This window comes from Dendrobates tinctorius, unplaced genomic scaffold, assembly GCF_039654945.1.
Source record: "Dendrobates tinctorius isolate UK_male_01 unplaced genomic scaffold, ASM3965494v1 ptg000199l, whole genome shotgun sequence".
NCBI lineage: Eukaryota > Metazoa > Chordata > Amphibia > Anura > Dendrobatidae > Dendrobates > Dendrobates tinctorius.
In genome coordinates this window covers 3,734,792-3,758,388 of record NW_027361866.1, presented here as the reverse complement: position 1 = coordinate 3,758,388, position 23,597 = coordinate 3,734,792, and the positions used below count along the sequence as shown (strand labels likewise).

The following is a 23,597-nucleotide window of genomic DNA, read 5'->3' as shown; positions in this document are numbered from 1 at the left end:
CACACACAATGCCGCCATATAGATCATACACAATATCACCATGTAGATCACACATAAAACCAGCAGGGTGACAGCAGCACAGAGTATTTCAGGAGAGCAGTATCACACGGCAGAGAATTAGATACACGGCTCAGCAGACAGTATCACACAGGAGAGGATTAGATACACGGCTTAGCAGACAGTATCACACAGGAGAGGATGAGATACACAGCTCAGCAGACAGTATCACACAGGAGAGGATGAGATACACAGCTCAGCAGACAGTATCACACAGGAGAGGATGAGATACACAGCTCAGCAGACAGTATCACACAGGAGAGGATGAGATACACGGTTCAGCAGACAGTATCACACAGGAGAGGAATAGATACACGGCTCAGCAGTCAGTATCACACAGGAGAGGATTAGATACACGGCTCAGCAGACAGTATCACACAGGAGAGGATTAGATACACGGCTTAGCAGACAGTATCACACAGGAGAGGATGAGATACACAGCTCAGCAGACAGTATCACACAGGAGAGGATGAGATACACAGCTCAGCAGTCAGTATCACACAGGAGAGGATGAGATACACGGTTCAGCAGTCAGTATCACACAGGAGAGGATTAGATACACGGCACAGCAGACAGTATCACACAGGAGAGGATTAGATACACGGCTCAGCAGACAGTATCACACAGGAGAGAATTAGATACACGGCTCAGCAGACAGTATCACACAGGAGAGGATGAGATACACGGCTCCGCAGACTATCACACAGGAGAGGACGAGATACACGGTTCAGCAGTCAGTATCACACAGGAGAGGATTAGATACACGGCTCAGCAGTCAGTATCACACAGGAGAGGATTAGATACACGGCTCAGCAGTCAGTATCACACAGGAGAGGATTAGATACACGGCTCAGCAGTCAGTATCACACAGGAGAGGATTAGATACACGGCTCAGCAGTCAGTATCACACAGGAGAGGATTAGATACACGGCTCAGCAGTCAGTATCACACAGGAGAGGATTAGATACACGGCTCAGCAGTCAGTATCACACAGGAGAGGATTAGATACACGGCTCAGCAGTCAGTATCACACAGGAGAGGATTAGATACACGGCTCAGCAGGCAGTATCACACAGGAGAGGATTAGATACACGGCTCAGCAGGCAGTATCACAGGAGACAGTATTACAGATATGCCCACACTGGTGAAACTTCCAGCCCCCCCCAATTATACACTAGACTATGGGCTGTATATGTCACTGTCCTCAGACAGCCATAAAAGCTCTCATAAAAGCAAAGGTGTCAGATTACCCGAGATCACTGGGGCTGTGTGTGAGTGAGGAGGCGGAGACAGAGCAGGAGGACAGTGGAGCTGGAGCAGGAAGCACGGTGCAGAAAGTGGAGCTCAGCAGATAGCACTGGGCTACAGTAAAATGGCGCCCAGCCACACCTACAGCAGTGAATGGTGCAGCCCACAGGGGCGTGCCCAGTTCTCTGCTAATGAGGCTGCAATGTGGGGTCGGGAGCCGACCGCAGTCTCCTATGTCCAGGGACGGCCATATTTGCAGACTGTATGAGTCCTCCACAGATCTGCAAATCAAGATGGCAGTGCCCAGTGGCTACATTAAAACAATATTACAAACAAACCATAAATCCTGGTTAGTACAACATTTGCTGAAACAACATGTTTTGTTACTTACTCTTTTTTTGCAAATTATATAAAATTGCGGCACCTTCCCTTTAAAACATGACGTAATAAAAGAGACAAAAAATGCAGCTGAAAAAAAAACCTAAAAAAAATCTTTAAAAATGTAAGTAAAAATGGAAGTCGACTAAATTAGCTAATGACACTAACCCATTCATGTCTATGGGTCCGTGAAAAAATAACCAGACTGCACTCTGATGACATGCAACTTCAGTCCGATTTTCACCGATGGACATAATGGAGAATATGAAGACATTTTTTATTCTTTCCACACTCTGATTGCACTCTGATCTAGCTCTGATCAGAGCATGAGTAATTAACATAATCGGACCAATTTTCTTGAATGGAGAGAAAACAGTCATTTGTACCTGCCCTAACAGTAGTGACGAAGGCAGGTAGAAAGTACAATAAAAATCAGAAGAAAAACAGACACACATTAAAATGGATGTAGTAATGAAAACAAAAGGGTATATAAACTGCGATCAAAAGTTGTAAAAAAGTTAAAAAGTTGTTTAAAACCAAAGGGAGTGAAGGGGAGAATAGGTAAAGAAATAGGGAGCAGTCCAATAAAAGAGAAGCGGGGCTAGAATATGATGTAAGAGGAGAAGGGCATGCCCCCGAGGAACAATGAGTGGGCGTTAAAGAAGGAAAGGGCATGGCCAAGAGGGTGGAGATTTGTGAGAGCCAAGCCGTATACTGGCTAAAACAAAATATATATTTTATAAAAATAAAACTTTATAATGATAAGAAGAATAAATATGTAACATATAAATATGTAATATAAATAAATAACACTTATGACTTGTGTTTTGAAACTGTTAAACTGTAAAGCGCTGCGGAATATGTTGGCGCTATATAAATAAAGATTATTATTATTATTATTATTATATGCACGTAAATAGCAGCTCTCCTCTGGATGAGGAAAATGGATATACTGGAGATATAAAATATTACAAATTGAAATACAACCAAAACAATGTCACCTGGGTGCGAGAGGAAGGGCATTCTGACACCATGCAATGTCCGCACAACTGCATTATAAAATTAAACCATATAAATAAATAGATTGATAAATAAAAGAATCAATAAGGAAATTATATTAGATGCGACAGTCACAGCCCTGCAATAAAAATCAGCGCTCGCCTCTGCCTGTATTATATGGCGTTTTATGTATGACACGGGAGGAAAACATTGTACAGATGCAGAATAAGGATCAGATGAGGCCAGCGGCGCTAACCTTGTGGAGACAAGGTGAAATACCGCATTGCCATTAAATCTTTTAGAACTTGAAGACTCCTTTATAATTACCTTCCACATCAGCCTGAGAGATGGATTATTTGTCACAAAAATTTTCAATGTATTTTGAGTTTTTCTAGAGCAGCAAGGGCGGTGTGCGCCCAACCTCAAAAGCCCAAAGAGCGGAAATTGAAAATTCCTTTTTGTATACTACTAATATATTTTTGTGACTAGATCACAAAGACTAAAGTCTTCTAGGTAATAATACTCTTACCTGTTAATAATACATTATGTGCACATTTTATACAATGGATTTATTAGCTTTCTCTTATGTGCGCTGTGATCCAGTCTAAGGGTGTGTGCACACGCTGAGGATTCTGCTGCAGTTCTGCAATGGATTTGGCCGCTGTGGGTCCGCAGCAGTTCTTGCTTCGGTGTACAGTACCATTATTCCCTATGGGAACAAAAAAACGCACTGCAGACGGTGCAGATTTTTCCGCGCGGTTTTCCTGCGGTTTTGAAACCGCAGAAAGAATTGACATGACAATTCTTTCTGCGGATTCTGCTGCGGTTTGCCATCTCCTCCATTGTAGAGATGAAAAACCGCAGGGCAAAACCGCAGAGCAATCCGCAGGTAAAACCGCAGGTCTTCTGACCTGCAGATTTACCTGCAGATTTTACAAAATCCGCACGGCCAAATCCGCACCCCATTCCGCAGCGTGTGCACGTAGTCTTAATGTGAACAAAAAGTCCATTTAAAAAAGAAAAAATGTCATTCAATCTACCAGAATCATGTCATAGAGCTGGGGGAGCTAAGAAGATTTATAAAAAAAATTTGGTAAGAAAATCATCAATATAGCTTATGATTGAACACCTGCTCATCGTTGGCTTAGGAGTCCAGTGGGAGGTCTTAATAAATGTCAGTTACTTACTAGAACCGCCCACTAGACTCATAAGATAAAGCAATGATTTCAATCAATAAGTTCAAAGTTACACAAAATATTTTTGACATAAAACCATTTATCAGTCTGTTCAGCTCCTCCTGCTCTACTACATGATGCTTGCAGATCCAACTGATTGTTAAATATGACAGCTTTCCTATAAAGTCAATATTACAGTATCAATTTCATGTTATTTTCACCATGTGTATAGCTGTTCTCTAAAATTTTACCGGTTGCTCAGCTTTCCTCTAAGTGCTCATCCCCATTTGCGATATATATATATATATATATATATATATATATATATATATATATATTTTAAGGTATGTGTGTAAAATTTGGGACATGTAGGTGTTAAATTAAGGGGTTAATTCATTAAAAAAAAATTGCGTGGACTCCCGCACAATTTGCTCCACCAGAGAGGGAAAGCCAGTGAGTGAGGGCGGATATTAATTGCCTTGAGAGGGACCATTGTTTTTGGCCCTCCCCTGGCAGCAAAAATCTTCCCCCAGAAAAGGCGCATCTGCCAGAATGAATTTGTTTATCTCGGAGCAGCCTCCCCGCCTGACCGGAGATGAACTAATGAGCGTGGGAAAGTTTCTGCATTTTTCCCACGCTCATCAGTTCACCTCAGGTCACTCAGGGATGTCACTGAGGCTGCTTGGAGTCCCCTGACTGACCTAAGGTGAACTGATGAGCGTGGTAAAAAATGCAGAAACTTTCCCACGCTCATTAGTTCATCTCCGGTCAGGCGGGGAGGCTGCTCCGAGATAAACAAATTCATTCTGGCAGTGGTTTACAGCAGGGCTGGTCACATTAGCACCGTCCCATTGTAAACCAGTTAACCCCTTCTGATGGATTGCAACGGGGCACCTGACTGACCAGCGCAGAGGTAAGGATATTGTTGCTTTTTTGTTTTATTTTTGTTACAGGTCCATGGTTTATTTATGGATTAGCAGAGGAATAAATATGGTCAAAAACTTGGTGTCTTTGTTTCATTAAAAGAATTTTTAATTAATGTCTGTGTGTGTTTTTTAACCCTTTAATAGTGTTCCACCAGCAAAATACTTCCGGGGCTTAATAACCGGCGCATGCGCAGTCAGGCTTTTTGGCTTTGCCCGCAGTTGAGCAAAGCATACTGCCCATGCGCAAGCCAAGAATGCTTAGCACATGCACGAAAGATGGCGGAACCTACTCCTATTCATTAAAAAACTGCGAACGGCGGCCAAGGATGGGGAGGCGGTAAAGATCGGAAACACCGCCCATCGGATCGGACAGACCTCATTTAAATAGCCCGCCAAAAGTAGGTGACAGATTCCCTTTAACTAAGCTCCCCATTTTTTAACTGAAGTCTCCTTTATTAATATTTGAAATTTCTGATTCTGGCTAGCCAACACCATCGGCTAAAGTTGGTCTATATGGGCGAAAGGCCCACACAACACTAACACCAACACCCAGCCAGAACCTGCACTTTCATGTAGCGCTCCAGGGCACGACAGGAGAAGACTGGTGCCTCTCCCGCGTTACCGCCCGGCGCCATGCTGCAATGTCATATGCATTTGTATTTTATACCATGAACCCTTGTATGGCATTTGGTGGCGCTTGTTGAAAACTGCTGTATTGTCTTTTTTAAGAAAAAAAAGTGGAAATCTAGCATTTATAATATCATACAATATATAGAGTTTTCAGTTCTCTCTTGGGAAAATAGAGCAAAGTTAAATGAATATGTTGCGGGAACAATATACTGTCAATAGCTTTTACTTAACTGAACACTCTGGAGTCTGTTGAAATGTGTTGAGTTCTTACGAGAAAGCAGCAAAATACAAGATACAAGGCTGGGTCTAGTCCGCTATTTGTTATCATCGTTTCTTGTAGAGCGGTGACCCCACTGGTAAAATTCTGTCCAAATTACATGTGATGATTTCATGTAAACTATTAGAATAAAGTAATAGTACATTGATTAATATGCATGCGTTATCTGATCGGAGTCATTTTATACAGCAATGCATAATCAATGGTTTCTGAAGAAAAGAAATCCAGACTGAGTTAAGGGCAATAAAGTCAACTCCTGTAGTGTTATAGGAAGCATCTCTATAGTCTGTGCTGCCTTCCAGGCACAACAGGTTAATGCTTTTCTTGCTCTTTCAGTTAGTGGAACCATTGACACCAAGCGGCACAGCACCAAACCAAGCTCAACTACGGATCCTAAAGGAAACAGAGCTTAAGAGGGTCAAAATCCTGGGTTCAGGAGCTTTTGGCACAGTATACAAGGTGAGAATTTTTGTTGCGTGCACAATCAGCAACGTCTATCATAGAATCATAGAATGGTAGGGTTGGAAGGGACCTCCTGGGTCATCTGGTCCAACCCCCTGCTCAAAGCAGGATTCACTAAATCATTCCAGACAGATGTCTGTCCAGCCTCTGTTTGAAGACTTCTATTGAAGGAGAACTCACCACTTCTCGTGGCAGCCTGTTCCACTCATTGATTACTCTAACTGTCACAAAGTGTTTTCTAATATCTAATCTGTGTCTTCTCCCATTCAGTTTCATCCCATTGCTTCAAGTCTTTCCTTGTGCAAATGAGAATAAAGATGATCCTTCTGCAATGTGACAGCCCTTGAGATATTTGCAGACAGCTATTAAGTCTCCATTCAGTCTTCTCTTTTGCAAGCTAAACATTCCCAAATCCTGCAACCTTTCCTCATAAGACAGGGTTTGCAGACCGGTCACCATTCTGGTCGCTCTTTTCTGAACTTGCTGCAGTTTGTTGATGTCTTTTTTAAAATGTGACACAGTAAAACTGGACACAGTATTCCAGATGAGGTCTCACCAAAGAGATGAAGGAATTGTCCACATTTGGTAAGAAAGTCTCTGTGTGACTGCAGACTTGTGAATCCTCCCATTGCGCATAGTGCACGCTGTCAGATCGGGTGGTCATTTCACCGCAAGTACGCGGCCACATTCCAACCAGACGTGCATGACATCGCTCAATTCACATGCATTGATCAAGGCCATGCACGTCTAGTTGGAATGTGGCCGGGAGTATCCATATCGTATACTCCAGGCTCCAACATCGGAGAAGCCACGTACAGTGTCTGCAGACTTTCGTGCCAAACGTGGACAACACAATTACATAAAAAAATGTTTCCAGAGGTGGGCAACCTATTTAAGTAATTCAGTGGTTAAAGGCACGTGTTGCTCCAATTGCCCTCTTTTGTGACTTAGCCAATGGTAGCCGATGTTGCACCGAAGCAAATCTTGTGGTTGTTACGGGGATTTTGGAAAGGAACCCAAGCCTGGATAGTTTCTTCCCCTTTGCTATTGGGTTGTGAGAACCTGTGCGAGTTCTTCATCTGCAGGGGGACTTTAGTCATAATTTGGGATTGGCTTCAAATATCTTGTAGTGCGAAACAAATGTCGGACTGAGCCCGGCACCGTACAGTAATGACGGAAGGGGTCCGCTCTCACATGGGGCTCGCGCTTTTCTATGTATGCCACTGCCAAAGACATTGAGTTATTGCTTAATACAATCCTCTCATGGACCCAAAATAATTTTCGGACAGATGGAAATCTGTGTCGGTGGAGATGTCGGGATGTTTCTCTTTAGGGATTACCATAATCATTACTTGACTATGTCCGATGCAGAACAATTGAAGGCCAGGGTCTTAATGATTTGTGCATTGATTGAAATGATTTATTGCAGGAAAGTTCTTTCAACAATAGCAACAAAATCTGTGCACATACGGGATGCTAATGAAGACTATCCCAGTAATGGAAAGATATCGCAGGGTTTGGCAGATATTGGAACATTTTCTGTATCAATTTGAGGCAACAGACTGGTTTACTACTATTGTCTGTCTGTTCATAAAACATTTCACAGAGAATTATCCCTCCATGTATTCCAACTTACTGCAGATGGTCTAATTATCCAATGAATATTACTATCAAGGTTTTGTGCGTTAACAGATATAACACAAAATTGCAATCAATTTATTTTTTACAATTCCTTTTTTATAGTAGGAAAGTCTTCTTTAAGCACCAGGGCCCAGATGCAACTGCTACCTCTGCACCCCTTAGGGCTCGCTCACACGAAACAAGTGCTATCCTATGTTTTATTGGATAGCACTCGGACCAATGTTATTATGTAGGGCAGCGCTGATCAAGGGTTTTTTCTCATACCAACTCAGCATGAGAAAAAAATTGCAGCACACTAAGACTTCACCCATTCAAGTCTATAGGGGCGTGGAAATCATCAGGCTGCACTCGGATGACATATGAGTGCAGTTCGATTTCTGCTGGCTCAAACAATGGAGAAGATGGAGAAATGCTGTTTTCCATCTTCTCCTCACAGTGTGCTGCAATTCTGCCATCCGAGATAATCAGATCACAATAAGCTGACACTTGGATCAAACTCTGGATCAGAGTGATATTTACATAATCAATCTGATTCTGTCGGATGATAAAATCTATGGTCGTGTGACCGTAGCTTTATAGCTGCATTCCTGTACCTGTAATACCTATATCTATATGATGGCATTTTAGTATTAGTTATTGCATAAAATATCTTTCTAAGGGTTTCTGTACATGGCCGTATTTTCGGTTCGAGTTATTCTATGGGGTGGTGCAGATTCCAGATTTTATCCTCAAACTGAACTGGTCCAATGAATAAGTAGGCAGCATGCCCCAGTATGATCTGATAGTCGGATTGCAGTTGTTTATGCAAGTCAATGAGTCAGAAGAAAATATTGGACTGCACTCAGATGTCATCTGAGTGCAGTCCAATTTTCACAACTGAAAGAATGGAGAAGATGGAGATATTTTTATACATCTTCTCATCAGAGAATTGGAGCACACTGTGATCACACTCTGATCAAAGTTATGTGCATAATCGACCCAAATTTCCAGGATAAGAGACTATATGGTTGTCTACTCCATGCCTAATAAAGAAAAAAAACAAAAGAAAACACTTGCTGTCTGATCCGTGTGCTTATGATACTCATGAAATAAATAAGAAATTAAGAAAATTAAAATACAATAATCTTTTATGGTGTATAAATGCATGACTTTCTGCATTCGGCATTGCTCATGGAATGACCCCAATTAGGGCTGACATTTACATGGACTTTCCTACTGTCTCTCTATTTTACGTTTCTGGGTAATATGGTAACCGGCTATCCAACAAGACACACTGATAACTGGTTTCATATGAAAATGAGAAAGTTGGAGCCATCACTGCTGGATATCTAATACGAGCAGCAGGAAATAAATCTAGCAGAGATGAGTTTGTGATTAGAGACATTTTTTCTGATATTTTCATTTGTTACCTGTTTTTTTTTCACTGTACTGAAAATCAATGTTCTGCATTATCATGATGCATCAAACGCACACAACTTCAAAGACATGAGCCCTAATGTAAACTGTGGAAGAGGCTAATGTGCCATTTATATTGGGGTCCATTGGTGTGGCAGAGGAGCTGAAGCTAGTTGGCTGAGAATCAGACCTTCACCGTTCTGATAATGGTAGACAATCCTAAATAAAACCAGTGAAAGGGAATCTGTCAGCATATTTTTGCTATGTCATCTGATAGCAGCATGATGTAAGGGCAGAGACCCTGATTCCAAGGATGTGTCACTTGCTCAGCTGATTGCTGTAGTTTCCATACAATCAGTGTTTTATCAACAGGAGATTATCACTGCAGGATTAGTTGTCACATGCCTAGCAGTCCAGCTAATCTGTGTATCTCCTCTCCACCACTGATTGGCAGCTTTCTGCCTATGCACAATGTACACAGGAAGCTACCAATCAGCTGTGTGGGTGGGGTTATACAGGGCTCAGCATTCATAGCACTGCTATGTCCACAACAGAGCGAACAGAAATTTTATCAAAGCTGCACCATGCAGTCCAGTAAGCGAAATATTGTAGAAATCAGGCTCTCGGCCCCTCCATCATTCTGCTCTAAGATTACATAGCCGAAACACGATCACAGATTCCCTTTAACACCGTGATCCCAGGATGAACGTTTTATTAATTTACATACTTGCCAATTTTTGATGGTTGGCATCTAAATAAATTTTCAGCTGTATTCACTCTTTTCGAGACCATTCTCCTACATGCCAATTTTCTACCTTACATACCTCACATTTACCTCCCTGAGAGATCAGAATATTGCATTCTGGAAACTTTCTGCAGAGATTAGGAGATTTGCTGACTCTTGAGAGCTCCCTGGATGTTAGGGGAATTGGCAAGTAAGTCTTAAAGGATTTGTCCACTACAGGAAAACTGCTCTGTATTAGTTTTAGTCTGGCTGCAGAAAATAAAAAAAAAATTGCATTCTCACCTCCCGGACTGGCACCGCTCCTGTGATTCACCACCATGTCTTCCATGGGTCAAGTGACACAGCGGGGAGATTAGTGAACGTTTTCGGTCTTGGAGGTAAAGGGCCTGTCACACTAAGCGATATCGCTAGAAATATCGCTGTAACGTCACTGGTTTTGTGACGCAGCAGTGATATTGCTAGCGATATCGCTATGTCTGATACTTACCTCTGACCGGCTCCCTGCTGGTTATCGCTGATCGTGCGAGAACGTCCTGGACCATTTCTCGTCGTCAGCTTCCTGCTGGGCTTCCTGTGGCGCCGACGAGTGACGCGTGGACGAGGGCGGGAGGACGTCAGGATCGCAGCGTCTGACAGGTAAGTAGCGACCCCCGTCCCCAGCGATGTTACTGGTGAGATCTGCCTGTGTGGCAGCTCACTAGCGACCACTTAGCGATGCACCAGCGATCCTGACCGCGTCATATCGCTGGTCGGGATCGCTGGTGCATCGCTAAGTGTGACAGTACCTTAAGTGTGCACGTTTTTCTTATTTTCTGCACCAAACTGGAGCAATTAAGAAGGAGTTGTACAAATATGGACAAATCCTTTCAGGATAGCCATTCTGTGGAGTCTGATGACCACCGATGACACCAACACTGGGTTAGACATTAACCATTGGCAACATCTGCTATAATGTTTTTCTGTCTTCGAATAGTATGGCTGATATGATATCCTGTTAACACGCAGACATTGGCATGCCACCAGGATTATACACAGACATTAAATGAACCAGAGGGGTCGGACACATGGCGGCTGAATGGCACAAGATCCGTAATATCATTTCAGAAGCAGCCATATCTGCTAAAGCCAGCATGTGGAGAAGCGGCAGTGAACTCCCCAGCCTGTTTCGCCTGGCATACAATCTAGTTACATGACAAAGCGACTTCTTTATCCGGGGATGTTCTGGCCTGAAGCTGTTTGCATTTTGCTCGTATGCCTTCTGCAAACAACCGGCATTGAAATTCATCTGGCATGCGTTTCTCAGTGTCCCCAGGGTTGGCCATATTCTCAGCCGCGTGCTCGCTACAGCAGGGCACGGATTCTCGAAGACTAACGCAGAACATTTCCACTCTAATTAACAGCTTACATGCCAAAATGACTTATTTGAATCAATAGCACACATATATATTCATTGTGTGGTTAAATAGGGTACTAGATTTTAGCGGAGATTATTCCTCAGTCATTGAATAATGACTAGATCCTGCTGACTAATGGAGGTTTAGATGGTTTGAGGGACACGATGTAACGTAAAGCATTGGAAAGTCAGCCGAGATGTCACTGTAATAATAGTAATAATAATCTTTATTTATATAGCGCCAACATATTCCACAGAGCTTTACACTGTGAAGTTAAGCTGCATGAATAAAGCCAGCGTTGTACCAGTAGAGGGTGCAGAGCTAGTAGTTGCATGCCGACCGTAGCCCTTGAGGTTTGCCAACTGGGGAGAAATGGGGTCAGTGGGTGCTCTCATCCGCTGGCCTGACTGCCTTTAGAAAGACTGCATGGACCAGGGCTCATACCACTGAACGCCCGATCTATCTCCCATGGCCAACATACTACACAAACAACTCAGGGTTAGGGTAAAACTTTATTGAACCACAACACCCAATAGCAAACAGAACAATCCCAGCAATTACCCCCAACATGGTGCACATTACAGGACCTAACCCTTCCGATGACTTGCCTGGATAACGGTAAATGTTATGTCAGAGCTCCCAGAGCCGATATTCCACTTGTAATATACACACGAAGAAGAGATATTGACAAGCGTAGGGAGATGACTGAGAACAGTCCATAAAGTCCGGACAAGGTCCAAAGCCAGTTGACACAATGTCAGAGCTCCCAGGGTCACTATTCCACCTGTGATAAGCACACAGAGAAGAGATAACAACAAGCGTAGGGAGGTGACAGTCCATACTGTCCGTACAAGGTCCAAAGCCAGATGACACGAGAGTCACCACCTGGCTTATCCGACCATTTCCATGGAACCAGGCGACCAGTGGGTCCCAGAACCTGTCTTTCTCCAAACATATCCATGGTTCAGAGATGGTCACTGCATCAGATCTGTGTCCTTCCAACTGGAGCCGGTCACTCCTAGGTTGTTTCCCTTAGAATCATAGATCTGTGTCCCTCGTGATGGTGCCATGATGAATTGGCTGCAGTCCTCTCTCTCGTCCGTTGAGTGTTGTGCAGACTGGTAGCTCTCTGTGTGATGAGATGAGATCAGATCTCTCCTTCTCAGGATCTTTTTATACCCCAGGCAGGTGAGCTATTTTTAGAATTACCCAGTGTCCTTCAGTACACCCTCAAATTCTGTTGCCTCTTTACTTTAGAAGTCAACAAACTGGTTATAGAATACAATACACAATTAGCATATCAGCTCACAATAAACACAGATAATCACACACTATGTACAAGACACAGACTTAAGGCCCTTTTACATTTAGTGATGCACCAGCGATCCCGACCACGATACGACCCGGTCAGGATCGCTGGTGCATCGCTAAATGATCGCTAGTGAGCTGCCACACAGGCAGATCTCACAGCGATGCAGCAGCGATACAGCGGTCGTTACTTACCTTTCAGACGTGGCAATCCTGATGTCCTCCCGCCTGCCTCCACACGTCGTTCGTCGGCGCCACAGGAAGCCCAGCAGGAAGCGCCCGACGAGAAATGGAGCCGGCCGTTCTTGCGCGATCAGCGACAGACAGCGGGGGAGCAGGTCGAAGGTAAGTATCACACATAGCGATATCGCTAGCAATATCACTATAATGTCACAAAATCGGTGAAGTTATAGTGTTATTGCTAGCGATATCGCTATGTGTAAAATCCCCTTTACACACTATGTTAAATGGCATGAAAGTCTGTCTTATTGACTCACCAGACATAAACACTTAAATCCACAAGCCAATATACAGTACAGATAAAAAGTCAGTTCTTGTGGGTTTACAAAAACATGGTTGTCTCGGAAATTAAGATACAATCTGGTTTCTTCACACCAATGGACTCTTATATGAGGAAACTCCAGTGTTATAAAAGGGACATGCGATGGCCTAGGGTCACTTAATCGTATGTTCTCTCATCCAAGAAAATTGGTCCAGTTATGTTATCCACACTCTGATCACACTCTTATCAGAGTTTGATTAGACTGAGATCATAGTATTATCCAATTTTCTCGAAGGAGGAGAAGATGGGAAAAAAATATCTCCATCTTCTCCATTCCGTCAGTTGGAGAAAATGAGTCCATGGAAAAAAAATCGGACCGCACTTGGATGACATTCGCATGCGGTCCTATTTTTTCCATGGACTCACTGACTTTCATGGTCAAGTGCAATGCAAATATCTAATGAAAATAGTTCATGCCGCAATTTTTTTCCTTGGACACACTGTCTAAGGAAAAAATCAGACATGTGCACGACCCCATAGAATAACATTGGTCTGAGTGCGATCTGATGTTTTGTTGGATTGTACCTGTGTAGGGTTCGAGCAGGCTCACAGGATGCAGTGACGAGACACGAGACTGAATGTGGGGTGAAATATACTTTTATAAGTTTAAAGCCGCAAGGGCTAAACTGCTTCGATGAAACAAAAGGGGAAACACCTATTTGTCCTCGCAGGGACTCGTAAAACAAACATTCAAAACAAAAAGGGTCCTTATACTCTATAATGCACTTAGCCTCCCGGGCGTCGCTCGAGTCCACGAACACTCAGGGATTGCAGATGTGGCTGCCTTGTAATCCAAGATTTCACGGAAGGACTTGGGCTCGTCCGGCCCTGAAGAAACCAAAACGGTGGGGCGCAGCAGGCCCTGAAGGAACCGGAACGATGGGGCGCAGCAGGCCCTGAAGAGACTGGATGGTGGGGCGCAACGGGCCCTGAAGAAACCGGAACGTTGGGGCGCAACAGGCCCTGAAGAAACTGGTCGGTGGGGCGCAACGGGCCCTGAAGAAACCAGTACGATGGGGCGCAACAGGCCCTGAAGAAACTGAACGGTGGGGCGCAATGGGCCCTGAAGAAGCTGGAATGGTGGGGCGCAATAGGCCCTGAAGAAACTGTTCGGGGGGATTAATCTCCCAGGCGTCCGTTTAAAGGCGCTCGTCCCCCAGCCAGGTCATGACGCAGTCCAAAAACATAAAATCTTAACAAACTCTGCTCAGTGTCCCCTCAGTAAGCGGGACAGGGGCTCTGCGGCCGCCTATAGCGAGGTGGCGTCCCCTGATGTTGGTAATGACGGGGTCGCAGCTGTGGGAGAAGACAGGGGGGCAGTGTCCTGGCCACTATACCGGATTGCTGTCTCGTCGCAGCGGTTGCCTGAGATCCCGGTCCTGTCACAGCACGGAGGGAATCAGCGGGCATCAATTTATCTGTATGTATCCGGGGAGGGACTCCCGGGAAGAGTCTCTTATGCGCCGCTCTTCGGACAGTCTCAAATTTTCCTTTGACAGTCTCCTGCCTGTCTCTCTTCCCCACACCGTCAGTTGCCACAGTCCTCCCCCTGCCACACGGCTCTCTCTCTCCTGTCAGGCTCTCTTCCAACTGCCACCTCAGCGCGTCCCCTGCTCCTTTTACCCTCGCCCCGCCCCCTGTTGCCCTGACAACTTCAGTCGCATGTCTCCCTTTGTAATCCCCCTGATGTGGTTTCTTCAACAACCCTGATGGCGGTCCCCCTGGTTCTAGCCCAATCACTGTATGGGGGTCCTCCTCCCCACATTCCCCCACCCTGTAAGCTCGCCAGTCCTCGGGCGAGGGTGTTAGTCTATTGAGATTGGTCTGTAAAGGTGTCAATATTTGTTGCCATACGAACTGGTCTTGTTCATACCGTTCGGGGGGTTTGCCGGCTGTTGACCGCTCGGAGCGTCTAAGTTCGACTGGGGTGGAATCTTCTGGGGTGGTGGACGTCGGTGAGCTGCAAGATGCCGGTGGGTTAATTGTGTCAACTGGCTCATTATTGGGTGGAGGGCCCTTGGGAACTGGAGGGAAATCCTCGTCGTCTGAGTCCCAGCATATGGACTCCGGTTCGGATGTCTTCGGGACGGGTTCCAGTTGCTTCGGGTCGGAAGAAATACACAGGCGTAACATATTACGATGCACAATGCGAGTGGGCAGTGTTTCATCCTGCTCGGGCTGTATTTCGTACACAGGTCCTTCTGAATGGATACGGCGTAGTACCCGATAAGGACTCTCTTCCCAACGTGACTCCAGTTTATTCTGGGGGCGTTGATCTAGTACAAGCACACGGTCCCCGCTTTGGAGATGGGGAGGGGAGGTTGTATTCTTCCCGGGGTGTTCCCAGTCTTGAAGTTTGGTATGTACAATTCGGTGAAGAGTTTGCAACCTGTGGCGATGATTTCGGACCCAAGACGACACTCCGGTCCAGGGCCAAGGCTCTTCGGGGTCCAACTCTACCTCCGTGATCCCTTTACCCTCTCGTCCGAACAGCAGGAAATAAGGAGTATAGCCCGTTACTCGATGTACCCGATTATTATAAACCCACACTAATTCAGAAACATATTCAGGCCAACGAGCTTTCTTGTCACTCTCCAGAGTGCGTAGCATTTGAATCAATGTCCGATTAAATCGCTCACAAGCCCCATTCCCTTGCGGGTGATATGGTGTGGTCCGGGATTTATCAATCCCATAAAGATGATGTAGTTCCTCCATAACTTTCCCCAAAAAACATGCTCCCTGGTCGGAATGTATGCGTTGAGGACAGCCGTACACTTGTATAAAATTTCTGCAAATTGCGGAGGCGGCTGACTCCGCGGTCTGGTCTCGAGTAGGGGTGACCACAGCGAATTTAGTGAAATGATCCACCATGACGAGGCAGTGTTCGTATCCCTGGAATGCGGGACCAATGTGCAGATAATCCACCGTCAAGAGCTCCAAGGGTTCTGAAGTCACAATCGTCTGTGTTGCGGCCCTCTGAGCAGGCGGTTTGGCCAATTCACATAAGCGGCAAGTACGACAAACTTCGTCCACAACAGCCGACAAGCGTGGGTGATAAACTTTCTGTTGTAACCATTGCAAAGTCTTTTTGACTCCAAAGTGGGCCCCTTTTTCGTGAGCCTCTCGAGCCAGTTCGTGTAGTTGAGCTCCGGGCGTAACCACCTGCCAAACAGTCGTTGAGGTTGTTTGCGAAGTGATCTTACGGTACAGTAATCCCCTTCGGATAATCAGTCTCTCCCATTGTCGCAGCATCAGCGACAGGTCTTGGGTCAAAGCTTGTCGTTGAGTGTCAGTGGGTAATTGACCAGCAGCGACCCATTTCCGGAGAAGTCCAACTTCTTCATCTTCTTGTTGCTGTTGTATCCACTTATTACGAGATTGTTCCAGGATGCCCCTGTGGGCCTCTGGGGAAGATACTTTTGCATCAACATTGGTGAGCACGGCAGCGGTAAGAGCGAACGGTATTTCCTCTCCTTCTAATTCTTCGTCTCGATTCTGTCCAGGAGTTGTATGTCGAATCCTAGAGAGAGCATCTGCATGAACATTCTCGGCCCCTCTTTTGTAATTAATCTTGTAATTGTACTTCGCCATTCGGGCCACCCATTGCTGCTCCAAAGCCCCCAACTTGGCGTTTTCCAAATGAGCCAGTGGGTTGTCAGTTCGCACTACCACCTCGGAGCCCGCTAGGTACTCTGCGAATCTCTCCGTCATAGCCCACACCACTGCGAGGAGCTCGAGCTTAAAAGAGCTGTAATTGTCAGGGTTACGCTCGGAGTCATGGAGTGAACGGCTTCCATATGCGATCACCCTTTCCCGGCCATCCTGAACTTGTGACAACACAGCTCCTAGCCCGTGAAGACTCCCGTCAGTGTGCAGGATGAACGGCTGAGAAAAATCCGCATAAGCCAACACTGGGGCATCCGAGAGTGCAGCCTTGAGATCTCGGAAGGCCTCTTCCTGAGGGTGTTGCCACTGGATTTTCCGCCCATTGGCCCCAGCGGGAGCCCCCTTCAGCAGGTCATGTAGGGCTCGAGCTCGACATGCAAAATTCTTTACGAAACGACGGTAATATCCAGCTAACCCCAGAAAAGCCCGCACGTCTTTCACCGTCTCGGGGGTAGGCCATTCCTGGATAGCAGCAATCTTCTCCCGGGATGGCCTCACACCCTCTGCCGAAACGACATGACCCAGATACTCAATCTGAGAGCGAAATAGGTGACATTTCTGAGGCTTCACCTTCAACCCGTACTTTTGCAGCCGGCTGAGTACCTGTCCCAACCGCTTCAGGTGGTCCTCGAAGGAGGCGGCATAGACGATGATGTCGTCCAGGTAGATCAACGTGGCCTCAAAATTGAGATCCCCTAGACATCGCTCCATCAATCGCTGAAATGTCCCGGGGGCGTTGGCCAGCCCGAATGGCATTCGATTAAACTCAAACAGTCCCATGGGCACTATGAACGCCGTCTTAGCTCTGTCCTCTTCTGACATAGGCACCTGCCAGTACCCACTGGCCAAGTCCAGGGTCGAAAAATATGTTGCTTTACCCAATGCAGACAGAGATTCTTCTATGCGGGGCAGTGGGTATGAGTCTTTAATAGTGCAAGCATTCAATTTACGATAATCCACACAGAATCGTAGTGTACCATCTTTCTTCCGAACCAACACGATGGGGGCCGCCCAAGGGCTTTGACTTTCCCGTATCACCCCTTTTTGTAGCATCTGAGCCAGCAAAGTTTTCACCTCCTGATAGAGTTGTGGCGGGATCTGTCGATATCGTTCTCGGATAGGGGCCGCTCCTGCTGTGGGGATCTCATGAGTGATGGCGGTGGTACACCCAAAGTCGTCCTCATGACTAGCAAATACTTCATGGTACTGTCCCAGCAATGCTTTTACTTGTGAAAGTTGGGCCGCAGTTAGTCCAGAAAGCTCGGCCCGCATCTGCTCCAAAATATTTCGGCCCTTCTCTTGTGTCGAGACTTCGTGGGCCTGTAGGGTTCGTATTGTTACCTCCCCGGGATCCTCGGGGTGTACTCGTAATTGAACCGCAGCAGCGGGCAGCACTTCTTCTAGAGGCTTTACTAGTTTGGCCAGTACAGTCCGTGCTTTCAGAATGATATCTCGGTCTTCAAGGTTAACGCAGCGGACCAGGGCGGTTCCTTTTCGCACCGTAGCGAGGGAACGGGCCACCAGTATGCCAGGAGGTAAGTGCTCTGAGTGACACGGCTCCACCTGCACCTCTACGCCTTCCAAAGGTATCGGGGCCCGAATTGGCAGGGCCACCACTGTCTGTCCAGGAGGCAGCACAAGCAGGGGTGCCGCTGTCGCGATGACCTTGCCCAGAGCCTCACCCTCCTGGCAGTCCCGATGCACCCGCGCACCTCGCACCAGCTGCTGGAATACCTGTCCCTGAGCTGTGCGAGAACCCCACTGCTTCAGTGTCCTTTGTGTGGGATCATTAAGCAACAGGTTACCAAACTCTTTTAAAATATTCATGCCTAGGGTGACGGGGTGTCGTTGATCAGCTTCTCCTTGAGTCAGCACCACCCCTCTGCGGCCGAGGGGTTTACCGCACAACGTCACCTGCACCCACACTACCCCGGCAACCGGAACCGGCAGTTGGTTGGCGGCTACTAGTCTAGTCATGGGCCCCCACTGAGGCCTTGCTGCCTCCGGAAAGTTTTGTTGAAAGTACGCTGCGGGCATAGTGGTTACTTGTGACCCCGTGTCTACCAGACACCGGACGGCCCGGCCCTCTACTTCTGCCCAAACTTCAGGACACTTTGCTACCAAATCTTTGGGACTTCCACCACCCCTAGTTGTGGTTTTCGGCTCCGAGCGGCGTCCCCCCAGCCCGGAGCCCTTTAGTTTTAATGGCCGCCGGGGTGGGTATCTCCCACGCCGCGGACACTCTCGGGCGAAGTGGCCTGGTTCTCCACACTCATAACACCAGGCCGGTAGAGATTGACCACCTCGCGGAGAGCGTGACCCCCAGGGACCGGGATTAGCACTGGGTCGTCCAGTCTCCGGTTCGGTTCTTCTCTTTACTTCAGCCAACTCGCTCTTTATATTTTTCAATTCACGCTTCATCTCCTCCACCCATTGAGGTTCCTCAACTGTGTTCGAGGAGGCCTCCACACCTCGGACCTTCCCCACGGGGACCGCCATCCCCTGCTCTTGCTCCTGAACCCGTGCCTGACTTCCCACTTCTGAAAAGTCGATTTGGGGATTCATTCTGATCCGTTCCCTTAAAGCCTGCTTTATCAGTGGATCTCGCAGTCCAGTCACCAGTAGGTCACGTAGGGTTATGTCAACAGGTCCTACCCCTACCCCATCTTTTCTTTCAATAGCCGTATGCAACTCTTGGAGTACATTCATATACTGAGTAATCGTCTCCCCTTCTGCCTGCATCCGGCTAAACAGTCGGGTCCTTAACTCTCCCACATTAGTGGGATCCCCGTGGGTCTGTTCCACTATCTGCAACACCTTTTCAAAAGTGTTGCGGTGCCCCGGGGGTTTCAACATCACTGACCTCCGCACCTCCCCGTCTAGGGCCATGAGTGCCACTTCAGCTTCCAGGTCAGGGGTCATTGGGTGCATCCGAAAAAGCCCCCTCATCCGCTCTGTCCAGCTCCATAGCATAGTATTTGAGCCAGAGAATCTAGGCAGGTTGTTCAACATGGCCCCCAATGAGATGCTGGTACGGGGACCCTCATTATTTACAGAGCTTACAGCTCCCCCATGTTCGGGGCTACCACTGTCCGCGCTCGGAGACTGCATCCTGCCGACTACGCCAAGTGTAGGGTTCGAGCAGGCTCACAGGATGCAGTGACGAGACACGAGACTGAATGTGGGGTGAAATATACTTTTATAAGTTTAAAGCCGCAAGGGCTAAACTGCTTCGATGAAACAAAAGGGGAAACACCTATTTGTCCTCGCAGGGACTCGTAAAACAAACATTCAAAACAAAAAGGGTCCTTATACTCTATAATGCACTTAGCCTCCCGGGCGTCGCTCGAGTCCACGAACACTCAGGGATTGCAGATGTGGCTGCCTTGTAATCCAAGATTTCACGGAAGGACTTGGGCTCGTCCGGCCCTGAAGAAACCGGAACGGTGGGGCGCAGCAGGCCCTGAAGGAACCGGAACGATGGGGCGCAGCAGGCCCTGAAGAGACTGGACGGTGGGGCGCAACGGGCCCTGAAGAAACCGGAACGTTGGGGCGCAACAGGCCCTGAAGAAACTGGTCGGTGGGGCGCAACGGGCCCTGAAGAAACCAGTACGATGGGGCGCAACAGGCCCTGAAGAAACTGAACGGTGGGGCGCAATGGGCCCTGAAGAAGCTGGAATGGTGGGGCGCAATAGGCCCTGAAGAAACTGTTCGGGGGGATTAATCTCCCAGGCATCCGTTTAAAGGCGCTCGTCCCCCAGCCAGGTCATGACGCAGTCCAAAAACATAAAATCTTAACAAACTCTGCTCAGTGTCCCCTCAGTAAGCGGGACAGGGGCTCTGCGGCCGCCTATAGCGAGGTGGCGTCCCCTGATGTCGGTAATGACGGGGTCGCAGCTGTGGGAGAAGACAGGGGGGCAGTGTCCTGGCCACTATACCGGATTGCTGTCTCGTCGCAGCGGTTGCCTGAGATCCCGGTCCTGTCACAGCACGGAGGGAATCAGCGGGCATCAATTTATCTGTATGTATCCGGGGAGGGACTCCCGGGAAGAGTCTCTTATGCGCCGCTCTTCGGACAGTCTCAAATTTTCCTTTGACAGTCTCCTGCCTGTCTCTCTTCCCCACACCGTCAGTTGCCACAGTCCTCCCCCTGCCACACGGCTCTCTCTCTCCTGTCAGGCTCTCTTCCAACTGCCACCTCAGCGTGTCCCCTGCTCCTTTTACCCTCGCCCCGCCCCCTGTTGCCCTGACAACTTCAGTCGCATGTCTCCCTTTGTAATCCCCCTGATGTGGTTTCTTCAACAACCCTGATGGCGGTCCCCCTGGTTCTAGCCCAATCACTGTATGGGGGTCCTCCTCCCCACACCTGGACCGAAAATATGGTCATCTGCATGAACCCTTGGGAGGAGGCCTACAGCCTATATATAGTCTCTGTCCATCAGTGTAATCACAGGTCTCGCCGGTGCTCATACATTTAAAAGATTTGTAGGTTATCTGTACAACATAGTTTCAAAATGTTGGCAGTAAGGGCACCAATCCATATAGAAGCTGAGGGCTGCACTTATTTAGCAAGTATGATGCTAATGACATCAGTGTTTCTTAGGTTGATCCAAATGCAATCACTGTCTTCTAAAATGATCACAATTTTTTTTCAATATATATCATTTTTCATTCACTGCTGCTACTCTATACATAATACAGTTCTTTTTTGGTTTACAGTGTTTATATGTATTTCAATGGATATTTGTTCACTGAGCCAGTTGCATTATCAAGGGGGCTACTTTTCAAACCACAGTACTAAAGATGAAATGATTGATCTGCTGAGGATCAAGTTCAAGTCGAATGTCCAGAAATGTGCGGTTCCACGCAAATTCTAACACAATTCAATCCACAATTAACAAAAAATAGATACCCGGCCACTATTTTGGTGTACCATATAGGGCTGGCAAATGTTAGAAAAAGAACTATAGCCAATGCTCACTTCAACGCTAACTTCTCCGGACATCCTCTGCTCGCTGCCTGCTGTCCGGTCCTCTTCTCTCCACCTTAGCACTCCATATCTCAGGGCTCTTCACAGTAAGCCAGGACTTCCAGTTGTGATCAGTCCTTGGAGTCACTGATCTTCACAACGTTGGGACATCACAATGTGTGCTGTGGCCTTCCAAGGTGCTTTGACCAGGCCCAAAGTCCCTTTCTATGGTGTAGAGGATGGAGAAGTAGCATGAAACGGAATAGAAAAAAAGATCGGATGGTGAGCAGCGGAGCTGTCAGTGAAGTAAGAGTTGTGGTGAGTATTTTTAGCAAGAAATGTTCACTGATATAATTATTTTTGGAGGAATTTGAAGGGCAAATTACCATAAGTGGTAGAAATAAAGTTATTTTGTAAGAAAATGTGAATCCAATTGGATTTGTAAATGTTCGGTATTCACGTCCTGTTATTTTGTTGATGATTGATGAGAAATGTCATGTATAAAGGTGATCTGTCATTTGCTATAGATTATATTCATATGTACACAGTTGTCATAAAGTTCTATTTTATTTGATTATTGCCGTGTATTGAAAAAGGACACTTCTGTTTTTCTTAGGGAATCTGGGTCCCTGAAGGTGAGACAGTAAAGATTCCTGTGGCCATCAAGATCCTGAATGAGACAACGGGACCTAAAGCAAATGCTGAATTCATGGATGTAAGTACTGTAAATGTATGATAATATGATATTAGCGCATCCTGACCTCCCAGTTGGCCAGTATGATGTGAATGTCTAGAATACCCAATAATCTTCTTCTATACTAAAATCAATGCAACGTTCTGATTCAAAGAGGACACAAAGTTGTTGTCACGGAGTGACTGACCCAGTGTGACACGACCCAATGGTTGGTCGGTCACCAAGTGGCACAACACACCAGGGAACACCAGGGAAACAATAACAACGGTGGGCCCTGTCGATAGGGAATGAGGGAAAGGACACCTCCTGAACTCTCCTGAGGATGTGTCCTGATCTCACTATCATCCCTATACGGGTTCTTTCACCCCGTCCCTGAGCAGGATACCTAATCCTTCACTTGCCCTGCTTTTATCCCTAAGTAGGGAACTGGCAGGTGAGAGCACTGGTCCCTCTGCTGCCCTAATACAACACACAGGGGGAAGTGACTGACACCAATGGGACAAGGTAACAAAAACACAACACTTAGCATATATGCAACGCTGCAAAGCTCCACAATGCAGATATCAACAGCAACAGCACTCTTAACACTTAACGTGGCAGGCACCAGAGAGCTGTTTCTGCTAGACTGGTCTCCAGAAAGGACCTGTGTCACCAACAGTCAGCTGATGTATCAGGTGACTTTTTAAAGGATGTGGGAGTGGTCACCAGCCACATCAGCTGACCAAGCAGCACTGCAGTAACACCAGCTCACCAGTGGGGAAAACCTGCATTTAACCCCCGCTGGCCTGAAAGGAAAAAAGATATAATGTGAGAGGTCAGATCAGCCACAGATCCAAAAAATGGATCATAACAGTTGTCCAATCTGTGCCAACTAAAAAAGAAGAGCGAAAGCGACTGAAAAACATTGAATGGTGAACACTGAAAAATGGTGACTAGTCTTCAGTAGTGAAGAGCTTTCTGCTGTTACAGTTATGTAAGGTGTTATAAAGAGTTGTGAGTCTGTGCTATGGTTTTATGTAGGACTCCTATGTAATTTGTATAGCATGACCACTCCTTAGCTTTGTATTGGAG

The 23,597-nt window shown here is 46.6% G+C and overlaps 1 protein-coding gene and 1 long non-coding RNA gene across 2 annotated transcripts in view; one reads left to right on the top strand and one right to left on the bottom strand.

Annotated features, from left to right (window-relative positions):
- Positions 1–1,519, bottom strand: part of LOC141056761 (uncharacterized) — a 116,341-nt gene extending 114,822 nt beyond the window's left edge. The window contains exon 1 of the long non-coding RNA XR_012221931.1: positions 1,308–1,519. This is a non-coding gene — a long non-coding RNA (uncharacterized lncRNA). The remainder of the gene's footprint in view (positions 1–1,307) is intronic.
- ERBB4 (erb-b2 receptor tyrosine kinase 4) overlaps positions 1–23,597 on the top strand; it is a 1,457,122-nt gene that overhangs the window by 1,161,408 nt on the left and 272,117 nt on the right. Inside the window, exons 18-19 of the mRNA XM_073553209.1 lie at positions 6,027–6,149; positions 22,449–22,547. Coding sequence (XP_073409310.1) covers positions 6,027–6,149; positions 22,449–22,547 — 222 coding nt within the window. The remainder of the gene's footprint in view (positions 1–6,026; positions 6,150–22,448; positions 22,548–23,597) is intronic.